The following is a 23,777-nucleotide window of genomic DNA, read 5'->3' as shown; positions in this document are numbered from 1 at the left end:
AGGTATATGAAAGGGGTACCTTCTCTCAGTAAAAGTACACAAGGGTACATCTTCAAAATGGTAATAAAGGTAAGGGGTAAGAGCTTGGGGCAGAGCCTCCCCGTATCAAACTTTTTTGGTGCCCCCCCCCCCCCCGGCCGTTTGGCCGGTGCAAAGGGGTACTTCAAGGGAGAACTGTGTCGTAGCAACTCTGCCCACCCTCACTTCTCCAACAAAACAAAAACTTTATTTCACCTAATAATAAAATAAAATTTACAATAAGAAGAATAAAAATAAGCCACAGTGAAGTCAGTGGCGGTTTGTGGTATCTGCCAGTGCTTTTTATCTAATTTCCATTTACCTTTTTCCAATATTTTCCTATTTTTCTCTAGCCTGCACAGCTGGCGGTATTTATTGGGTTTTAACAGGTTTTAATGCATGCACAACGATAGGCTGTAGATTGTGCTGTTCAGGTCTTCAAACCTTAAGTTGCTCTAGTTGCTCAAATATCAAAAAGTTGCCACCAAAATTAAAAGCTTGCTCTAGAGTCGTTTTGTTTTAGATAAATACTCAAAACGTGTTTGTTTGTTTGTTACCATTTAAAATTTTCATTAAATATTCTTACAATATTAAAGTCCAAAAGCCATTGTTATATGAGAAATAGAAATACTTTGTTGTAATCAATATCTCTTTAATCAACATAATTTCAATAATAGATAAAAAAAAAAAAAAAAAAGATAAAATCCTCGAAAGAAACGACTTTATGGTTTGGATCGGTTTATACAATTTGTTGCTCAAATTGCCAAGAAGGCAAAAGTTGCCCTAGGTTGCTGGTACTACAAAAATTGCTCAAGACGCTATTGCTCAAAATTGCTGAGCACAATCTATTTATGCCTAACAAGCAAGCGGCGAACCCGCGAGTGGCTTGGGGAGGAGGAGTTGATATATTTTTTCTCCGGAACAGATCTAGCCTGCGAATACAGCCGCCTCTCATTCACGTCCCGCATTTCGCATTTCGCTCCTCGTTGCGGGACGCGAATGAGAGGCGGCTGTATTCGCAGGCTAGAACAGATCCAGAGACTCAAGCAGCACACCCTACCAATCCCCCACCACCCCCTCCCCCAACCTTACCCCCGACTGAGGATGGATCAATACCACCAGTCTATCAGTTGACGATACAATAATGGTATCATCAGAATACCCAATCGGCGGTAATTTCTCCTCTGAGGTTCGGTAGCCTGCAAATACGCCGCCTCTCATCCGTCCCGCACGACGAAACACGAAGAAGACGACGTCTTTCTTCGTGTTTCGCTCTTCGTTGCGGGACGCGTGGGGCGGTGTTTCGCAGGCTAGAGGTTCGGCGGTCGACAACTTATCGTCGTTGTTCGAAACCCTCTAAAGGCTCTACGTTAAAGGTCACGTGATAGGTTATGATCGGCGGTCAGAGCAAAAACCCCATATCACGGGGATACATACATATCACTGTGACACCGAGGCCACTGGGACGAGAATATGGTTCCATGAGTTCGTGGTTTTGAAAACTTTTGCTTTTGAATATAAACAGCTGAAGCTCTAATTGTGCGGAGATGTTGAGTCATCTTATCAAGTTTGCCGTGGAGGGTGCCGCGGTGTTCGATTCTGCGATGTCCAGTTCCTTTTACGTGGACACTGATGATGATTCCGACGAGATTGGCGAGGTGCTGTTCTGTAAGAACAATGTTTGCGTCCATGTTTCTTCCTTGGATGGTTCACACGTACCAGGATACTTTATTTTGAAATCCATGACCCGGCAAAGCGGCCATGTTCGATTGCTTGTTACGTGGACACCAAATTCTTACTTCTGCGACAACAAGGCGGAAATAAATTTGGATGACGAGGAAGAACTTGAGTCAGAGTGTAAGGGACTGCTCATTTCAAAACTTTGTACAAGTTCTCCAGAGGTTTTTAATGTAGATCTCAGTGAAATGAAAACCCTCAGGTTATTTTATGAACAGGAAGACGAGACCTGTGGACAGTTAGTAATCGGGAACTATGAAAATCACTACAAAGTTTTTCACTTTCATCATGGTGGGCTCGATCGTGTTACTCAGATTTTGCAAGAGTGGATTTGGTGCTCACAAGATATCAGTCCTCTTGATGAAGAGGAATTGCGAATGAAAAGTTTCACTGTTATTTCGAAAAGGAATGCGAAACAAGGATTCCATCCAGAAGAAGGACGGTTTGACCCAATGCCTGTTCAAACATGGAAAACGTATTTTAATGACGATGGTCAGATCGAAGACGTGGCAAATTTCCGTAAGGTGAGAGCTGTTATTTATATTTAATTTGCATGCTATTTAATGATATTCTCTGTGTGTATAGTATTTTTATAATAAATTATCTTGTGTTGTATGTGTGTTACAAAACCAGCTTGGTTTACAAAGCTTAATTGGGCATGAAGTGCGCAGCTGTATTAAATAATGTTAAGATTATTTACCGGTACTTTAAAACAACCCTAACCCTAACCCGAGCAAGCTTGGTTATAATAAGAGATTTATTACACGACTGGAAACTTTGTGTAGTGAGAATTGCTACCTGGTAGATGTCGTGGAAAACAATGTATGGCAAAACTTTTTCGCGCGCTGAAGAAATAAATAATTATTTCTGTGTTTAAGGTCATTTCACTTTCAAAGCAATAAAATCTCCCAAAAATTTTTTGCCTCTCTCCTCCGCAGAGGCCTCTTTCGTGGGGGAAGGCGAAAAAACACGGGGGGAGGAAGGCGAAAACACGAAAAATGAAAAATAGGGGGAGCGCGGGGGACAACGGGAAGGGCGAAGGTGTGCCCCGTGCGCTTTCGTTTCGATTCTCTCCAGGCTCCGCGCGCTTACTTTTCACCTCTCCCCGTTCCTCTCCCTATTTCAGCCCGAATCGCCCGAAACAAAGAGACCTCTGCGGAGGAGAGAGATTTTTTGCAAAAAAAAAAAATATATCTTGGGCAAATAAACTACTGGTTCGTTTGAGTGCAAGTGCGTCCACTTGGCGGTTGAAGGACATCATTAAGTCTGAAAACCCATAAGTCTCACAGCAGCGCAGTTCTCGAAGAAATGAGAGATGTTCGGCCTTTAATTTGTTTTGTACAATAGTGCTTTTTAGTGCTCAAGGATTGAAAGTTGTCTGACAAAGGCCGACGGAGCCAAGTGGTAAATTAAGTCTAAAAACACGGATCTGTTGTTGGGATCTAGTATGTCAGCGTGAGTTTTGCAGTGTCCCCTTGGGTGCAGCAGCAACAAAGTTGCCGAGAAGTGAACTGGTTTTAGACTTTAAAAAAATTCTTTAGATGTTTGGCAGGGCACCTTCCCTTCGCAAAATTGTTTCTGTGCCTCATTAAATATTCATCAATCAATCTATCGATTCGTGCAAACGAAAACCTCAGAAGTTTATCTTGTTTTGGGGGGATTTTGTAGATGTGTGATGATGTAAGGAGTGGAGATAAAGTGAGAGCAATGCAAGCCGGCGGCACTTAACTGAAAGCAATCAGTCTTTATTTCACTTTCACCTCAAATTACAGCTAGCGGTAACAGATTAAAATAGTCTTGCCCGAAACAACAAAAAGCAGCTAACCGCAAGCAAACTAGCATGAAAGCTTACTGCACGAAAAGCGCGATTTAAGTGTTAAGGCTTACTCTGATCCTAAACTTAGTTTAAACGCTAACCCTAACCCTAACCCCTATCCTTGGGTATAGCTTTTTAACCCTAAATTCGAAATGAAACCCTAGCATCAAACCTTAACCCTAACCCTTGGGGTTAGGCCTGTAATCCCAAAACTTAAGCTGGTTTCATTGTTTTGAGGAACAAAAGGTTTCCTTTGTTTATCGTTTGTGTACGAAAAGTCCTTAAGACGCCGCCAGCAAAAAACCTTGTCTTTTGCATGTGTTATTTTTCGAAAACGAATGAAAGACCGGCAAAATGAAAGACAGGACAGTGTTAAGCACACGTAAACAAACCTGCATGCCCAATTTGGAGCTGTTTTGAAAAAGTTCGATTTAGCCAGAAATTCCAGGGGCTGTTCTTTTCCGCAGCTCTTCAAATGTCTTTAAACACCATCCCTACGTAATTACAGAAGACTTGTCTCCCATTTGTATTTAATTGTTTTTCTGATAGAATTAAGAAGGAGCCTCAGATTGGGATTCATAAGTATGAAATGTGAGTAAATACAGTTTATGGTTGGTTAGCACAAGTGTGAAGAGATAAAGACTTATATATCAATGAAAATTATTCATATAGTTACAACTTGCAGTGCTGGAAATTACTGTCGGTCATCGGACATTGTCCGATCAAATATGCCCGAATGTCCGGCCAATTTTGCAATATGTTCGGACATGATGTCCGAGAACTTACGTGACTATGTCTTGGAAAGTTTTTAATGCGTCAAATTTTAAATCGAAATTTTTTACTGTCGCTCTTGAAAATGGTTGATATCTGAACCGTTAGTTCATGTGATTGTCTAAAATCTGACCTGTTCCAGCTAAGAACAATAATTATTATTTCCCAAAAAAACTACTGGGCGTGACGAGTGAGCATGACTTGGCACCCATCGACTTAATTTATAAGAGCTTCAAAGTACTTAAAAAATACTGTAGTAAATTTGAATGTTTTCTATTCGAAATGCTGTTTATTAAAAACAAAACACCAAAACTAAACACGCAAGCGGACTCCATTCGCGCGAATTTTTATACTTGGAACAGGGGACGCTCAGGCACGCTAGCGATGTAAATAACAAGTATAATTTTCAACAAAAGTTCTAGACAAAAATTTAATTCCCGTGATTTTAAGCAGCTTCCATTTCAATAAAACTAAAATCTAGACAACAATTTGTCAACTTGCCAGATAGCAGATAGCGGTCCTTCTCGTTCCAGCCATTTATTTTGACTGTTTTCAAAGCCTGAGGTTTATGCAAATTTTGTTGAATAAACTAACACACTGTCTCGTAACTTGAGACCTGTCTCATGGGGAAGATTTAAGTCACGTGCTAGGCAACGAACATCGCATTTTGTCGAACCGCATTGAAATCCACACAAAAAGAGCTGAATCGAACTAAATGGCAAATACACAAAGAATAAAGATTTTCTGAAAAATGCACATTCTTTAAATGTCAAACAATTTTACAGGGAAAGCCTGTGTCACACTGAACGTTTTTGCAAAAGTGCCGTGAAAATTTTGCCGCACAGACATGATGGTTTTGCATTTATTATTATCGTGGGAACCAGAGAAGCTGATTGGTCGGCTCCAAATTTTACATCATACATCTAAAAATGACAACGTCTTCCTTCCAGCAACCTTTGAATCTCGATGTTGTTTCGTAATGAACATGATGAATTTTTCACTCGCAGAAGTAGAAGCTGATTTAAATTTCCTTAATCAAAACATTCAGAAGGAAACATCGAAGGATTTATTCTCACGTTACATCTTCAAGCCATAAAGTATTCTGAAACCTTGTCTTGGATTTGGGGAAAGAATGTGGTCGCTTGTAAATCAACCACTAATGGTGACTGTTTGTATAACTCTTGTTCAAGTTTGTTGATTGGTGATAATTCTCTGAGTAGCTGTCTTCGGATTTTAACTGCTTTAGAAGAAGAATCTTCTGATCAGTGATGAACTTAACAGAAGCAGTTTTTGAAACAGGAATAATTTTTGTAGCAGAAGTTATTGATTGATATTCATTAACATTCAGCTCTTTATATAACATTCTTTTTACTTTTTTATGCAAATCACATTTATGCAAATTAGTGTCCGACCAATTTTCCAATATGTCCGTTCAAAATTAAAGTTTAGAAGGACACATGTCCTTTCAAGTAAGAAAAATTATTTCCAGCACTGACTCGACTTGACTAAATTATTAAGGGACACTTGAGTATTTTTTATTAGTGAAAATAGACATGCATTCTTGCATAGCCGTTCAGCTTTACTGTCGATTGCATCTACCTGTGAACGCACACGTCAAAAACATGTTTTCAAATAGTGTCAAACGTCAGCATTTCAGGTGTCAAACTTTGAAGTTTAGCAGGCCGTTACGGCAACTTTCGCGCCGAAAGTTCAACACATTCCGGTTTCGAAATGGCGGAAAGATTAGATATAGAAACTTCTTCTGAGAAACTAATGCTGATCTGTGTCGATATGCATACACCGGTTCACTTGAATCATTTCTATTGTAAAGTTTCGCCCGTACTCAGTGTTTATGGTGAGTATTTTGAGTATAAAAGTTCGCGTTTCAGTCTGCTAAACTTCAAAGTTTGACACCTGAAACGCTGACGTTTGACGTAATTTGAAAACATGTTTTTAGCGCGTGCGTTCACAGGTAGATGCAATCGACAGTATTATCTCAGAATTACTGGTGTCACGTTACCTTGACTCTCTTTAAGGCGGACACCTCTCTAAGACTGTATTCATCACAGTTTGTACTATCGTGATTGGCTATCGTGACTATTCGCTATTTGGATTTTCCAGACACAATAGAGTTGAGTCATCTAAGGCAGTTTTCCACTCAACTTACCAGAAGTCTATTTGTGAAAGACTTAATTTGCATAAAATACTGCAAGGTTATCATTAGCAAGGCCAGGGCAAAAAGGTAAAAAAATAGTTGGGATCACAGCCAGATAAGGGTAGAAAAAATGTGAATAATTATTTTTTGTTTTGTACATGGAAAATAAATAATGATGTTGATGTTGATGATGATGAAGAAGTTGGCAAATTAACTTGACTGGACACAAATCATCGCAACTCATCTCGGAAAGAGTCAACTCAACTTAGTGAAAATCTATTACCGGTAATATATTTTGTGAAAAATTTTGCGAAAAATAAAGCAATATTATAAGAAAAGTAGAAAAAGTCAGAAAACTGACTTGACTTACAGTGCGACTACTCGAACCGGCGCACCCTGAACAAAATTAACCAATCACAGTGTTAATTGAAAACAAAGGATAGGGACATTTTTTTGCAACGGACCAATAACGTTCTAGAACGTAAACAAAAGATTACCTACAAAATTTGAACTGTCCACAACATTACAAAGCTATCCTTTGAACATGGCATGTAATCAGCTCATTTTTCATGAAATATTCAATGTACATACTGTAAAAGTAACACATGTCAGTCATGTCAGAACTTAAAAATGTTCGTGGAACTTGATTTGATATGTCAAGGTCAAGTCTGTCAACAAATTTCACACTCATAACACACTACCAAGACTACCAATCCTAGGTATGATCACACATGACTCACATGAATCACTTTACCATGAGCTGTGACATTTGAAATATGGCATGAGCATTTTCAATCTGTAAGAGAGTTTTCAAGTTAATCAAGAATGAAGTTTTTTCAGAAAAATCCCATTTTAATGTGAAATGGGCGCTTTAAAATTGTTTTATTTGAGCGTAGTTATTTGAAATGAAATAAAAATGTTTAAACCATCAAAGACCATTAACTAAAAGCGAGAGGGTGTTTGTTTTAATTTGTTAAAATATATTAACTGCCAATTGTAAAAAACTACAAGAAATAAAACTTCATTCTTGATTTACTCTAAAACGCTCCTGAAGACAGATTTTTCTAAAATTTTATCTACAGGTAGTAATGCACTATACTTAAACATATCAAAAGATGAATACCAAGAGTCAATCTGGATTTCGAGAATATCAAGCTTGTTTGAAAACAAAAGAAAATGACAATCGTTGCTATGGTAACCTTTGTGACAAAGTGACCAGTAAAAAATTAAACTTTGGTCATAATGGTGCATTTTGGCAAAATCGAACATTGGCTTCCTAAATAACTTAACAGTCGACTCCCGATAACTCGAACCCTCCCTAACTCGACCCTCGCGCTAACTCGAACCAAACTCGATTTCCCCTGGATTTCCGTCATACATTTACTGTAATTTTACCCTCGGTAACTCAAACCTTTGATAACTTGAATCTCCTCCTAACTCAAACCAATTTTCGTTTCCCTTAAGGTCATTTTCTATATAATTTTACCCTCGATAACTCGAACCATGTCTGTCAATACGTGACAAGTCACAACAAACAGTGTACTGTAATTAAAAACACCGACTTTCTTTTGAAATTAATACGTACACGAATCAGCGCCGCCCCTGAAATGCCCCTCAAAACACGAACTGCCCCACGTCATTGACGAACATTGACGTGCTGCAGATATTTAGTTTGTTGATGGAGGTTAATACCGATTCTTTCAAATTCACCATAGAAAACTTTCAAGGATAGTCGATAGTGATTAGTTGAGAAGCATCAGGGCGTATTAAAAGTAAATCGCTTGAACTCTATACCAGTAGCTGGACATTGTTATCTTTGAAACCTGCAAAGTTTGCGGTACCCAGACTTCTCCTGCTGCTTTGCTTTCTCTCTTTTAGAAATGTATTGTTCCATTTTCACTCGACTTTTCAATACTATAATTAAATTTGATTAAATCGTACACTGTATGAATTGATAAACAGTTGACACCGTTTTTTCCCTTATTTCCAGTCATTTGTTCTCAGCTCTTGATAACTGGAACTCCCAATAACTCAAACCTTTTTCAAATTCCCTTGAAGGTTCGAGTTATCGGGAGTTAACTGTATTTTGAAAACGACCCCCCCCCCCTCAGGGCTAAAAAACTACATCGAGCCTCCTTAATTCCTGTGAACCATAAATTTTTTATTTTAATTTCCATAAACTATTCATGACACCAGTACCCCTCCTTTCCGACCCTTTAGAGGGAGTCTATTTATGAGAGACTTAGCATGAAATAAGCAAGGTTATTAGGGAGGGTGGAAATCAACTTGACTCAACTCACTAAAAATGTAAGCTGCCACTAGCTGGTTTTTTTTTTTTTCGGTCATCCCGAGTTCAAATCCTTTGTATATAGCCAACTGGTCTGCCTCCTGCCAGTTGGGATTTTTATATATGTAAGGTTCATTTAGAATATTTGTTTCCCCTGTTTCAGTGGCATGTCTGTAAACTAGCTTTCTCAAAGCTAAGTGCATGACCACTATAAACAACATTCACATTTTTTTAAAAATTTACATTTTTTATAATTTGTAATTCAATGTTTTCTGAGTAAAATTTCCTTTATGTTGCTATTTCTTCTCATGCTAATTTTGAAACATTTTCCATCACTTAACAGTCATTTCAACTGGTCTGTTATGGCAAATGGTTACCACTCCTCTCTCACTTATTCCTGGTACTTCTTTCTCTTGGACCACTTGTGCTTTTCTTGCAGTTTCCACCATACTCCTGGGCATCCCACTGGCTTTGACCAAAAAGCATCATTTCAATCCATTACCAGTACCAATTCAGTTTCCTGAAAGAATTTTTTTGCAGGGCATAGCTGTTAGCCCTGTGCCCACCCCCTTGACCTGGAGGATCATTGGACTGTGCTTAGCCTGGTCTCCACTCTTCGATCTGTCCTATGTGGGTGGCTTTATTAGTGCCCTGTGCTCCCCACAGCATAGCTTTTAGGGTCACTGAGACCTGCAACCCCCCTGCTATTGATACAGTGTGATCCCCCAGGGGTGCATTGAAACTAGCTTAATAAATTTCCTTGTCAAGAGTTAAATGGATATAAGATAATTTTATTGTCTGTTATGGTAAAAAGTGAAAAGCAACATGTCTCTCTAGATAAACAGTGCAATTTACACCATAATGAAAATTGTTTGTTGTTTGCAGGCAACATTCTTTGGTGGTCTGAGTCCTGAAGTTAGAAGAGAAGCTTGGAAATTTCTGTTACAGTATTTTCCATTTAGTTCGACAACTCAACAAAGAGAACAACTGCGAAAAGACAAAGAAAAGGAATACCTGAACATAGACTACACCAGGTAGTAACACTTACATATAATCCTGTCAAACTGACATATGTAAATAGGTCAGTCCAGGGCTGCTGCTTAAGGAAATATTTAAACAGCCTTTCGGGCTTCTAACATCAAAAATTAGGATCCAGCCTAAAAGTTGCTGAGGTCAATCCTGGTTGGGGGGAGGTAACTTGGAAAAAAGCAATCTAGGAAAGGGAACCAGGGGAGTAACTTCTCTCCCCCACCCCCCAACACTCACACATGTTATAGCTAAAAGATGTTATGGCTGAGCAAAAAAGACCTGCCTTTGCTCTTCTGAGGACCCCTGAATCCCTCTCTCTATTCTTTCTAGGCAAAATAAAAGCCAAGAGGAAAAACAACAATTTTGGAAGGCTGTTCAGTGTACTGTTGACAAAGATGTAGTGCGGACAGATAGATCACATCCTTACTTTGCTGGTGATGGTAATCCAAATGTTACCATTATGAGGTAAGAATTATAAAAACAATAATAATAATAATAATAATAATAATAATAATAGTAATAATAATGATAATAATAATAATAATAATAATAATAATAATAATAAGATAATGGTTTAATGATGATTCAACAAAGTTGCTCTTACATTACTGTATACTATCTATAATTATGTGCATTTAGTAAATGCTGCAAATGTTACCATTATGAGGTACTACGATTTCCAGTTGGTCCCTTGGCGGGCCCGGCATGTCGGCACTTCTCTTTCCTGTCTTCGTCGTCCCGCCTCTTCGGGACCTCTCGCAGGGCTGGGCTTCTCCGTGCGTCAGTTGCAGTGGCTTTGTTCTCCGTGTGCTGGCTCGGCGCTGTTCTCACAGTTCCCACACTGTTTCTGGATCCTGTTCCTATACGCAGTCGTCCGGTGTGACGCACGCATCGTCACTCTCCACTCGTTGTCCGCTGCATCGTCTCGGTCTCTTTGCGTGGTTCTGGTGGTGTCATCGGTCCAGACACCAATTCCATGGTCAGGAGTTCCCTACACATCCGTTTTGTACTTCGTCACCAACTTGTTCGCACTCAACTGAAACGTAGTAAGAATTATAAAAACAATAATAATAATAGTAATAATAATAATAATAATAATAGTAATAATAATGATAATAATAATGATAATAATAATAATAATAATGATGATAATGGTTTAATGATGATTCAACAAAGTTGCTCTTACATTACTGTATACTATCTATAATTATGTGCATTTAGTAAATACTGTAAAGACATTAAAAAGGAATCAAAGGCTCTTTGAGCAACCTCATGGTAATTCGATTAAGTGCCCTCCTTCGCATTTTTTTCCAAATAAGCATTTAATAATGTCACAATCTTACTTCATTTACTTTTGAAAGTCTTTTTTTGCCATGCTTTCAGGCTTTATAGCACAATATTGCTATTTTTCAACACTGGGAAAAGGTGTAGCCTTTGATCATCTTCCACATTAAAGTAAATTTGTTTTGGGAATAGTTTGTTACTGTGTAAGATATACTGAATTGTGTTTTAAATGACATACCTTTCTGTCAGCATGTAATATACAGGGCAGTGACTCTCACTATTATGGACACTAAATGACACCCCAGGCATGTCCGCTATGATAAGAGTTGACTGTAATTTGTTTCTAATTAAAATATGCTGAATTGCATTTTTAAGGACCTTTCTGTCAGCATGTTTACCGTTTACTGCATTAATTAATTTTTTTATATCAGGATGGAGTGAGTGAGCGAGTAAGTGAATTCGAGACTCATTTTAATACTTCATTACCATGAGGTAAAAAGAAAAAGAAATTGCATGTGAACTGAGAGACCTTGCTGAATGAGGTTCTAATAATGTTGTTTAAGGCTAAGAATTATAGTACTTCTAATAAAATTTGTTACAATGTTTTTTGTTGTTGTTGTTTAAAACTTCTACTCTTGAAATAAAGCTGCCATGTTTTAAAGACTAAATCCAATACTGAAACATTGACTTGAATGATGTCTGACGTCTTGGTAGCATAGGTAGGCATATAAGGGGGGGGGGGGGGCAGGGGAAGGGGCTGCCCTGTCACATATGTAAAATAAAATAAAAACGGGGGAGAAGAATGTTGTACATATATAACTCTGTGCTCTTCGTTGTCCCTTGATTCCCTAAGTTCATTCTCCAACAGGAATATTCTTCTGAATTATGCCACATACAATCCTGACGTTGGGTACAACCAGGGCATGTCGGATCTGCTGGCATCTGTGCTGGCAATAGTTCAAGATGAAGTTGATGCATTTTGGTGCTTTGTTGGTTTAATGGAAGGGAGTGTGTTTGTTACGTCACCTAAAGATGATGTCATGGACAGACAGCTGGTAAGCTTACCAACTGCCATATGTGTGACATATGTATGTTCACTAAAACGCTTGTTATATGTTATCCCGCTTTGAGAAAGTAATCTTTAATATCCTCATTCATTCCTTCTCCTATCAGCTGTAGTATGAACAAATTTGCGCTAATGCAAGCTGCTCCCTTGAACATGTACCACGAGACATCATGGAAATGATGTATAAATACATCTTATTATAACCCACTGATTTATTTCCGCACACTCTCATTGAACAGAGCATCAAACTTGTTGAGGTATTTAGGTTTCAGATGGATAAATCAAAGTGTACCCAAATTAACTTAGTAATCTTTTGGCTCCCTCTTTCGCTTCCCACTATAAGATGACAATTTTTTAAGATATTTTCCTTTTTATTTTCAGACCTACTTCCGAGAGTTGTTACGTATGCTTGTTGCAGCGTTTTATGCTCACCTTTTATTGCAAGATGACGACCTGGACATGCTGTTTTGTCATCGTTGGCTTCTTCTCTCCTTCAAACGAGAATTCTTCAATGAAGAGGTTTTAAAGATTTGGGAAGCGTGTTGGTCTCGATATCAAACTGAGTATTTCCATATCTTCTTATGTGTTGCCATGGTTCAGGAGTATGGAGGCACTGTTGTCGAGCAGAATATGCCAGCAGATGACATGTTACAATTTTTTACAGATCTGTCAATGAAGATGGACGGAGCAAAAGTTTTACGCACCGCACGTCAGCTGTTGTTAAAATTTCGTCAGTTACCTGGGATTCCTTGTTCATTGCGCGGATTGTTGTCTGGGCCAGGAGTCTGGGACAGTGCTCCTTTACCGGAGATCCAGTGTAGCTGTCACAGCAAGTGCGTGTACTTGTGCCGTGTTGAATCAAAAGGCGGCCACTCATCAGAATGTATTGGTGAAAACGAAAATAAATTGTATACAGAACAAAAGCAGAGACTTAAGTTGGTCGGTGATGAGGGATGAAATTGACAAGATCACATTCAGATATAAGAAGCCCATGAATAAGTGACAAGTTGAATGTTTTTCACAAATAACCGGCAATAATGTTTCGAGAGACAACTAGGATTTGACCCGGGCAATGCAAAATAGACCGGGATTAACAACAAGGAAATCTGCTGAAGTTTAAAAAAATACTAATTGCAAATATGAGAAAGAAAAAAGCTTATGGCTGTTGATAAACTGAACACAAATCTTCTAAGATTTACTACCGCAAACATGTTATATGACCCTAAAACAATCTAAAATATCGTCATTACTAATGATAGAAGTCACGACGGTTGTCGCTGTAAAGGTCTCCGCACACGTACACACCCAAGAAAATTTATGAGGGACATGTCCCGGTGGGACGTGTCGCAGCAACATGTCCCTGAGTGTGCTGATAATTTTCGACACATGCAACATCAACTTTGCGACTGATTTGTCCCTGCGACATGTTGCACAGAGTTCAAGTGGTTAAACTTTGTGTTACATGTCGCAGGAACAAAATGTTGCAGGAATGCGATATCCCTTCTTGTGGACGGTTTTGCAACAATTTAGCAATAACGCCAGCGACCGTGACGCTCTAATCAACATATAGTAAGAAAAAGGGTATGTATATTTTAGGTAAAATAAATTTTATTTTTGTGATATTATTTTAAGAATCCCGCAATAACTATATCTACTTAATGTGTTTTTCCCGCGTTCGGAATTTATCTAGATTTCTACGTGAATAGTTAAAGAGTGCGCCCCAAATAGACATAAGTGTAAAGTGAAAATTTTCACCTTCTGAAAAACTCGCAGAATTTAGTTTTTTAGCGTTGCTGGTTTTCAGAGAACAACTAAGAGCTCTTGTATTGTTCATTAATAAACCTTTTGTTCGGCAACATTTTGCCGTCGTCTCGGCTCGTGCATTACTAAAACAATTGTCGGCTTTAAGTATAGTTAAGAAATCGAATGAATCTGACATAAATCATGGCGTATGTACCTTTTTTCATCTCTCGTAATGCAGTGACACAAAGTATTTTAGGTTGTTTTAGCTCACACTAAGGACATGTTCCCGCAACATCTTCTTGCGTGTGTACATATCGTGATGTTGTCGCTGCTATGTACATGTCCCCTGCTTTATGTCCCTTCAGTGTGAACAACACATGAATTTGTCGCTTCTACACCCGGGCTTCGACTAGTAGCGAGTCGACGTCGACATGTCCCTGCGTCTTGTCCCCACGTGTGCGGTGGACGTGTATGTAATTCCTGTCCTGAGTCACAGACCAGTCAGCCTGCAGTACTAGTTTTGACGTGGCAATTGATGTTTTCATGCTTTAAATGATCTGCACTAATAAATTAAGAACCCATCAAAGTGTTCGTGGGTGGTTCGCCAATGTTCATTTTATAAAGTTTTGTAATTTGTGCAAACTTGGAGATTCAGGCTTTTACAAAAGTCAAGGCTATTAATATAAACTGGGTTTCGTTGAATTTTTGCGATATTGTCGCAAAAGAAAAAATACTTGAGGACAAGTGATCTCGAAAAAAGTGGACAAATATGACTACTGGAAGAGCAGGGATGGCCCAGTGGTGAGAGAGCTCGCCTCCCACCAATGTGACCCGGGTTTGATACCGGCCCGGTACCATATGTGGGTTGAGTTTGATGTTGTTTCTTGTCCTTGCTCCGAGGGTTTTCTCCGGTTCTCCGGTTTTCCTCCCTTCCAGTCCCAAGTAACACCTGAAAAATTGGTTAGAATGTTTGTTTGTTTTTTCAGATCGGCTGACCAAACGAACAGACAGAACTTCGCGATTCTTCCTTAGATCTATTCTCTGTTTTTCAAATGTAAGAGAAATATAAGATATATTTTTTTTATCTTTGGTTACACTTTGTATTAGTCCGTTTTAACTGCCCGAGTGTTTATCGTTCTTGTTCTATGCAAATTTCTTGTTGAGCTACCGACTCAATTTTACAGCCAGCATATGAGACCCTAGCCTTACAAGCCCACTTACAGCTATGATCTTGTAACAAATGCTGGAATCAACTCATAGAAATAACGATAAAGCGCATCTGTATTTTAAAATCTGGTAAATTACTACCAATTCATTTCAACTCGGAATCTGTTTAATTAGTACTGGACTGCTGACTGCATCAAGCTCGCCCCATTAATTTTACTTTAGATAAGCAAGCACCTTCATAGTCTCCTTCGAAGCCTCCCCACCCCCTCTTTTCTTTTTTCTTTTTTTTTTTTGTGGGGGGGGGGGGGAGGTGGATTGCAAAACATAGAATGACTGGAATCTGCATATGTGCATTCCGGCGGCTTGAAAATGTACTGTTCAGTGCTTTATTTATAACCGTCATAAATTTCTTCAGTTCGAAGTCTAGTTCGTCTTTTTTGTCGACAAATATTTAAAGGAGACCTCCACTTTTATGACAGGTTGATGTTGAATTATTGGAAATAATGTCTAAATTTGTAGTAAGTAATAAAGATGGTAAATTTTAAGCTCGGTAATAAATAATAAATATAAGATGTTCAACATGGCACGAGCATGGGACAAAGAAAAATTTTGAGTCCTCGACGGGAATCGAACCCATGGCCTCACAGATACCGGTTGGGCGCCGTTGGGCGCTCTAACCAACTGAGCTACGAGAGACTCGTTGTGAGCTGGGCCATTTACTAGGTTGATATCTGACACGCGTCCTGCATACTGCTAGGATCTGCAATGTCGAAATCATCAAGTTTGTAGTAAATAATAAAGATGGTAAATTTAAAGCTCGGTAATTCGGTTGTTGGTAAAACCCGTGACGGTCAAATTTGGAATAACACGTGACGGCTATGTCCGTGATGGATCCGTGACATATCCGTGACGGATAGATTCTTACATATTATAGATACAAGCTATAAGACTGTTATAGATACTTATAGATCTCCCTGTTTAAGACTGTTATAGACTGATCAAAGGAGAGGAGAAATTATGAGTCAATTTCGTGAAATCCGTGACGACTAGAAGTTCCGTGACGGTTTTAGCAGTGACTCTCCCTGTTTAAGACTGTTATAGATACTTATAGACTGAGTCAATTTCGTGAAATCCGTGACGACTAGAAGTTCCGTGACGGTTTTAGTAGTGACTCTCCCTGTTTAAGACTGTTATAGATACTTATAGACTGAGTCAATTTCATGAAATCCGTGACGACTAGAAGTTCCGTGACGGTTTTAGTAGTGACTCTCCCTAGCTGTTTAAGACTGTTATAGACTGATCAAAGGAGAGAAGAAATTATGAGTCAATTTCGTGAAATCCGTGACGACTAGAAGTTCCGTGACGGTTTTAGCAGTGACTCTCCGTCTTAAAATGCTAGAAATAACGGTTAAGCTAATCTACAATCCGTGACGGCTGAGCCTGTAACAAATCCGTGACGGCCAAAATAGCTCCTAATTGCGTTCGACGAAGGAGAGCGCAAGCCTAATTTTGTTTTTGCGTCCTGTGTCTTTTGAGTTGGTATGCCTGTGTACTGTTATGCGGAATGAATCGAGCCTTACTGCGCGCGCAGATGTATGGACGCCAGATTGGCCGCCCCGATTGATTTTTGCAGAGGCAATTCTCGGCCGGGAAACTGGTAGCCACAGATGGCCTCGATTTCATGTAAAACAAGATGGCGTCCCAAGGCCCAAACGCAGCATAGAAACATTATTTTGCTTGAAAAAAGGGTTAAAAACGTGTTGTCAAAATTGTAATTTTGCCAAAAATGTCATGGAGAACATTAGAAGGTTATCATCCAAGGTAGCAGAGTTGTCTTCAGCCACCGAACGTCATAAAAAGAGTGGAAATCGAGTAAGTCGATGCGTAGTTTCGTATAGCCTGCGAACAGGCTTTCTGGAGAGCGCTCAGCCGGCGGGGCAATTTCGTACGGAGTTCGTTCGTAGGTAAACCAGCGTATTTTCCAGCAATTATTATATGTTGCACAAAACTACAAATTGTTAGAATTAAATGCATCGAGAGTGGGTATAATACGGATCGAAATTGTTTTATCATTTCTTTGAATTTGTGATATATCGTTATTCCTAGAAGCACTAGACGTTTTGACGAGGAAATTGTTGTGTGAATGTGATTCTGTGTAGTGGATTACTGTGTGAATTATGTCTGTGGAATTTTAAATCGAAGTAAAACTATTTCCAGAAGTTTCTGGAAAACGATAGTGCCAAACGATAACAGGTCAAGTGAAATAAATAATTATTTTTGTGTACATAAAATTTCATTCATTCTATGTTCTTTTGGCTCGTCACACAATCTTTCTCACACTTATCCTCCTCGCGTTTGGTTCGGTACTGAAGCATGGTAACTAACTTTGACATAAGGCATACTACAAGTAGGCCGACCATGTCGTTTTTTTTTTTGCCACTGCCTGCTTACCTTGGGTCTATTTTACCTATAGGTCGAACGCATGTACGCACTCCCCTGATCTCTGATTACTACTAGTGGCTAATCTACAATCCGTGACGGTCAAAATAGCTTCTAAACGTCTTTAAATGCTTGAAATAACGGTCTACAATAGGAAAAAACTTATCTATTTAAAACCCGGGACGACCGTCACGGGTGCTTGACCGTCACGGGTTGTACCAATGCCCGGTAATTCAGGTTCAAGGTGTTGGAGAAAGCTAAAAGTTTGCAGACGATGGTTATTTTTCCCGTATTCTTAAACCGCGGATAGAGGCAGGAGAATCAAAAATTTGCTGCAGCAAAAGAAATGTCTTCGAACTATGCCCATGCGAAGTTTTGCAGTGAGTGGATCAAATTAAAAGCAATTTTGGCTTATTTTTGTCGAACAGTGTTGTTTATCGAGCGTCGGAAGTGTTCACCCTTGCATTAATTTAGGTAAGAGTAAACTAAAATTAAAAATATCGGTTAAATAGGGTTTAAATGCTTTAAAACAGTCAAGAAACGACACATAGACAATATATGATGTGAAATGTGATCTTTACCAGCGGTTTATTATATTTTTGTTTGATAATTTTTCCCATAAAGTTTCTTACAAATCCTTATAATTTGACGCTGCCATTTGCTCTTGACCCCGGGCTCCCTGTGTCGGGACTTTTGCACCCGATTCGCGCTTAATCAACCGCATATAAGCGAATCGAATTATCATCAAATTACCGCATGCAAACGGATAAAGTAGGCCCTATTCACCTATCGAGAATTGAGATTTGAGAATTTGAAGAGGCCAGGTTTCTAAGTCGACTATTTCTCCACAAGAAATTTTTCCTTTCCGGACATTTATGCCTCCTCGACGTGATTTTCGAGCTAAAAAAAGTTAACTGTTTCCATTGTAAAGGAGGTAAAGCAGGTAAAAGGACAATGGTAAGTGTTCCTTTTCGTTATGCTGCGCCTCTTTAACAGCAGGCTTCGCTGTCAACCTCTTCTGTGACATCTAGTTTAGATGATGTTGCCAGTATTGCAGATGAGAATTTTGTCGACGACGAAACGTGGTCTGATTTACAAGAAGATTCTACCAAGAGGAAACGGAAGTTTCGGAGAGTTAGTCTAAGATCAATTAAAGCTCAAGGCCTACCGCGACAGAAAGGCAAGACTTGCTGCTTCTTGGCTTTATGTCAGGCAAGAACTTGTTTCAGCCCTTTTGGGAAGGATGCTTCCAGGAGATGCCTGTGGCCCTGGGCAGTTTATGTGAAGAACACAGAAACTGTTCATGCTGGAGGATCCCTACACCATCCAGTAATTTGGAAGGTTTGTGCTTTGTACCCTTCCACTGCATAATTAAAATAGGCCTATAACATTTTTGCTTTAAGCCAGGTTCATTACTTGTTAAAATAATAACAAGTGCCAAGCATAATACATGAAATAGCTTAGTTTCAGTCTTCACTATTTTGATAAAAAACCCTAAATTACATTTTCTCATTGGCAAATATAGCGGAGAAGAACATCTAAACACTACATTTATGGTCAGTCTTGTCTAAATCACTACAAAAATTAAGAAAGTTTAGTTTTAAAAGTTTTCAGACTACTGCAGTTTCGATAGTCCTTTGAGAAGTCATTCCATTCCTTTGGCAGCAGCTTACATGAATGTGGACTGGCCCATAGAGTTTTAGTTCAGGGAGATGAAGTTCTCTGTTATCTCTCAATACCTTGCTTCGGAGGTCGGATCTTAATACAAAGTAGCCTTGCAGTTGCCTGGGACTACAAGGCTACTTGTACTGCTCTTGAACATGGTGTGATTTATTCATTTTTCCTGTTTTTGTTCAGGATGGCAGATACCGTCCTTACACATTTAATGATTGTGTCTGGTGGACATCCCACAATGCTGATCATGGATATATCTGTGAAATTACAGCAATAGGTGTTACTGGTAAGGAAAAAATAGTTAATACAGTAAACTACTTGGTAACCTGTTATTACATTGTTGCATCATAGCTAAAAACTGATCAGCTCTTGTGCTTTTATAACATAAGGGCCTGCCATTAGAGACTTGCCCACATAGGAGTGGGCCCTTAAAATAATAGTAGCGCCACTACTGTATAGACTTTACTTTAAACTATTTTAATGGCCTTTTTTAGTCTTGATTTGATATGGTTTTCAAAGGAGGGTCTATTATACTCTGGCAATCTGGCGGTTTTAGCCTATTTTGAGTGTCGGTCTGCAGGCGCATTCTTTATTTTCTGGCAGTCTACAGTCAAGAAATTTATGGCGTTTTCGGTCTGAGCAGAAAATAAAAGAAATTGGCAGTCTATGAAGAAAAAAACATTGCAGTCTGCGGACTGATGACCCCCTATAATATACCCTCTCAATGCCGGAGTATGATTTGATTTCCCATAATATTCTTAGTGTGCGATATATTGCTTTCTATGGAAATGGTCTGAAGTGATTACATTTTATTATTATTATTATTATTATTATTATTATTATTATTATTATTATTATTATTTTTATTGATTATTGAGGCACTATTTTCTGCATTAATGCCTATAACAAAGTCTTAAACACTTCCCTTTTGCAGGACAGTGTGTTATTTGATAGTCAAGTGTTACAACCATGCATTAGCCAGAAGCTGTCACCCTGGTTAGAAATGGCTTCTGGCCATCCTCTCCCAAGCAGCCTCAAGTTGCCTTTGATCGAGGTTTGATGAGTGCTTCCTTTTTCTCTTTCTGGAGTGCAAGGTATCACAATATATTTATGACGCACTCTGGCGGCTGGCATCATCACTTTCTAAAGCTTATGTAAGTCAGTGATGCAATATTTTTAACATTTTTTATGTGTTTTCAAGTACCGGTATTATAATGATATAATGATGATATACCTTTAGAAAAAATCTTTATTTGTGCTGCAATGGTCAATTGTTTTTTGTTGTTGTATGTAAGATCCACTTCAATTGATGCTCTATTGTTTGCAGGTCAAAGATGCTTACAGAATTATTGTTGGTGAATGCTTTGGAGAGTTAAGTTTTTTGAACAGCATCATGAGCAATCTCTCCAATTTCAGCAGTTCCTTTGGTGAAGAACATGAATGTCCTGCTGTCCCAAGGTTTTCTTCAATTTTGTGTAATATTATGGGATATGTTAGTTTACATGTTTATCTTTCAGACAATATTTTGGTTTTATTATGTTCTGTGTTTTAAGCCACTGTGTTGGTTACATGTATTATCATGATATCCTTCATTTATATCATTCTGTACATGTATTTTCATTTGGTTTCCATCAAAGTGTTCATGTAATTCGCTTTTTTCACGATCCCATAATACATCTTGTTTACCCCCCAAAATATGTATATTTTCATTGATGCCTTGTTTGGATGTGTAAGGAAATGTAGTGCTGGCACCAGTCATCGTCATCATCATCATAACCTTTATTTAAACACAATAGGGGTTTAAAGCACAATGCATCTGGGGTTGTGTATGAAACTAAATATTACTAGTGCATTACTAAGTATTACCAATCATGGAGAGACAATGTTTATTTAGCAAGGCAAAATCGACTCATTTTTTATTTCTTACAACAAAAAGTCGTCTTCTAAAGCACTGGTCAGTAGTTTTACTTTTATGTTTCAAAATCATACTGCAATATAGTCCATGGGGCTGTTGGAGTACAAATGGTAGTGATAAATTTTACATTATTTTATTGGTTACATTTACTTATACATTGTAATTTTTTGTTTGTAAGTTAATTATTCTTATGTCATCTCAAGTGGACTAATGTTACAGTTAACTCCGCCAAGAGTTTTGTTGTTTAGCGTGTGCATACTCTTGCCGGTCCCAAGCCCGGGTAATTAAAGGAGGAGGGGCTGTAATTCATTTAATTATTGTGTAAAGTACTATAGATTAATATGTATTTTTATGAAGTGCATGAATATCATTCAGACTATCTTGAAATAGTTTTTCTTTATACAAGGTTGCACAACTATCACCATGCCTTAGTCTTTAATTGTCATCATTTATCAATGTTTATTTCTCATTATTTAGTGAATATTTATTTTTTCAGAATGTGTTGTTCCAGAAAATGGCCATACATACAATAGGGATTGGAAATTATATAATATTAAAATGAATATTAATTTGTTTCTATGAGTTTCCTCTACAGGTGATTATTTTATGGAAAGGGACTGCTTTTATTATTTCTTCTTATTTTGTAGAGTACAATCAGTTCCAAGCTACGGTCAAAAATTAAGTCCAAAAAATTGGATGAGACTGCCCCTGTTGGTGCTGGCTGCAGACATGAAGTTCATCTTAAATTTTTACTTATTTTTATTTAATTTTTTATTTATTTTCCTTGTTCTTTTGTTACTTCTTTCTTTTTTGCTTTCTTCCTTGCTTTTGGTAGGTCAGCTATAGTGGTAAAAGGCTGGAGGCCTTTGGTGGTGTTAGTGATGGTGAAGTAATGGAACGGCTGTGGTCATATTTTAGGCCAATAGGAAAAATGACTAAGTAGATGACTGCAACCAATCGAGTAGATACCTTAATAGACTTTCTCATGCATTATGCAAAGAAGTCTATTTCAAATATTGATATGCTTATTATTGCCATCTGTCTACCTTTTGTGACATGGACAGTTTATTAGTAGCAGTCGAATGTGTTTTAAGGTTCCTTTTAAAAACGGTTATTTATCAACCTTTTTTCAGGAGAACGTCTATGTGACCACTTGAAGGAAGCAAAGGAAACAAAAACAGAAACAGAGGCTCAACTGAACTTGCTTCTTCAAAAGCTAGCTGGAACAGGTTGTTACTAGTTTATTGAGATTAATGACAATAACCTTTTGATTGGCAGTGTTAACATTACTTCAGTGTAATAATGTCAGTGCCTTATATCTAACCAACTTTATTCAAGCCATAAACAACAAGTTTCAGATATCAAAATTGTTTTTTTTAGGGTTATTTCTTTATACCAAATGAATCATCAATCATTTGATTCATTCATTTTATATCACGTTATTTGCCTGTTTATTTTCGGTAGGGTTATTTTCTTGTTAATGATACAAGTGAATTTGCTTTTTTTCCTTTAGAAGACCATGTTATGGCCAAAAGGCTTTCCAAACAAATTTTGCAATGCACAAAGGCTCTCAGAACTGCTGTGGACGAGTACAACAGGCTTGAGTGCAGCCCTCATTGACCATGGCCTCGCTTCATCTATGGTAGACGCCAACTGAAAAGTATTCCCACTAAGACGAGGGGGAGAAACGTTTTATTAAAATGAAGTTACTGTTTTTAGAGTCTCACCTAATAGAGTTGGGAAATTTGTTCCAGTCCCACATTCATGATGTTACTCTTCCAAACTTTTTATTTGATAGAGAAGATCTCCCATTAATCAGCGACTTGGAAACAGAAGAGGACAGTGCTGTCCTCCTTAGTCTTTCGGAAATAAGTGAACTCGTGAGAAAGCTCCTCGTGATATCTTTTGGGCTTCATCTGGCGTAGCCGTTAATAAAGAAAGAAACTTGATTTTTTTTTTTATTTTACAGTCTTGAATCTGTAACCTTTTACAATGCGTTACCCTCCACACGGTTATATCATGCCTCGCTCACTAGCGTCACGAATACTTCGCCGAATATCCTAATAAGCAAAACAAAGTTTCAAAAAGTTAACATTCGAGTTATGACCCCTACCGTGTTGCTGCCTCCGACTATGGTGGCGATTTGTCTAGTTCGCTTGTCGTGCCTTGTTAAGTATTGTGATTGGAAACATTCGTTTCCATTTCATCCAGATTAGGTGCCAAACCTTACTATGACCGAAACTTCCCAAGATAGAGACTTCAGTGACTTAACTACTCCCCACCACCTTATTTTTAGGCCAAACAAAGGCCCCAAGGTCCGAGAAAAAATATTTTCAAGATTTGCGGCCCCCCTTCTTATTCTAGGTTCTCGATGATCGGACCACCCACTTAACTGAAGGTCTAGATCCGCCACTGGACTTGAATCGATGATGCGAGTTAGGTGCCAAATTTCACCAACTTTGGACCAAACTGCAATGATGTTACGGAAAAGGGCCGAAACGGAAGACTATTTATTTTCCCATACAGTGAGAAATGAAGTTAAAGAGAAGATGCGGGTTAAGCACAATGGGTAGTGAGTGAGTGAGTGAGTGGACAAAGGGGAGTGAAAATAAGATGCGGCTTAGGTCCCAAACTTCACTTCATTTCAATTCTACCAAACTAAAGTGATTTCAGGGT

General features: G+C 38.4%; 2 protein-coding genes across 2 annotated transcripts; both read left to right on the top strand.

Moving 5' to 3' along the window:
- The first annotated feature begins 1,341 nt into the window (after positions 1 to 1,341).
- On the top strand, positions 1,342 to 13,788 carry LOC144632691 (TBC1 domain family member 16-like). The gene is made up of 5 exons (XM_078491396.1): positions 1,342 to 2,279; positions 9,670 to 9,818; positions 10,144 to 10,278; positions 11,966 to 12,152; positions 12,545 to 13,788. Exons 1-5 carry the CDS (start codon positions 1,566 to 1,568, stop codon positions 13,118 to 13,120), a joined length of 1,761 nt encoding a protein of 586 aa, XP_078347522.1. The 5' UTR covers positions 1,342 to 1,565; the 3' UTR covers positions 13,121 to 13,788.
- A 4,083-nt stretch (positions 13,789 to 17,871) lies between these two features.
- Positions 17,872 to 23,050, top strand: LOC144632119 (uncharacterized). The gene is made up of 5 exons (XM_078490719.1): positions 17,872 to 17,892; positions 18,509 to 18,853; positions 19,370 to 19,472; positions 22,235 to 22,330; positions 22,615 to 23,050. Exons 1-5 carry the CDS (start codon positions 17,872 to 17,874, stop codon positions 22,719 to 22,721), a joined length of 672 nt encoding a protein of 223 aa, XP_078346845.1. The 3' UTR covers positions 22,722 to 23,050.
- Positions 23,051 to 23,777: the final 727 nt, after the last annotated feature.

Source organism: Oculina patagonica, chromosome 12 (assembly GCF_052425735.1).
Source record: "Oculina patagonica isolate OP01 chromosome 12, crgOcupat, whole genome shotgun sequence".
Taxonomy (NCBI): Eukaryota; Metazoa; Cnidaria; class Anthozoa; order Scleractinia; family Oculinidae; genus Oculina; species Oculina patagonica.
This window is presented reverse-complemented; position numbering and strand designations above follow the sequence as displayed.

What these genes read in the sequence shown, in the direction of transcription:
- LOC144632119 (XM_078490719.1), top strand. Translation starts at nt 17,872, where the DNA reads ATGCCCATGCGAAGTTTTGCA. An exon ending in ACCATCCAGTAATTTGGAAG is followed by an intron (nt 18,854 to 19,369) that starts GTTTGTGCTTTG and finishes GTTTTTGTTCAG; the next exon opens with GATGGCAGATACCGTCCTTA. An exon ending in TCAAAAGCTAGCTGGAACAG is followed by an intron (nt 22,331 to 22,614) that starts GTTGTTACTAGT and finishes TTTTTCCTTTAG; the next exon opens with AAGACCATGTTATGGCCAAA.
- LOC144632691 (XM_078491396.1), top strand. Translation starts at nt 1,566, where the DNA reads ATGTTGAGTCATCTTATCAAGTTTGCCGTGGAGGGTGCCGCGGTGTTC. An exon ending in CTGAACATAGACTACACCAG is followed by an intron (nt 9,819 to 10,143) that starts GTAGTAACACTT and finishes TATTCTTTCTAG; the next exon opens with GCAAAATAAAAGCCAAGAGG. An exon ending in CCAAATGTTACCATTATGAG is followed by an intron (nt 10,279 to 11,965) that starts GTAAGAATTATA and finishes ATTCTCCAACAG; the next exon opens with GAATATTCTTCTGAATTATG.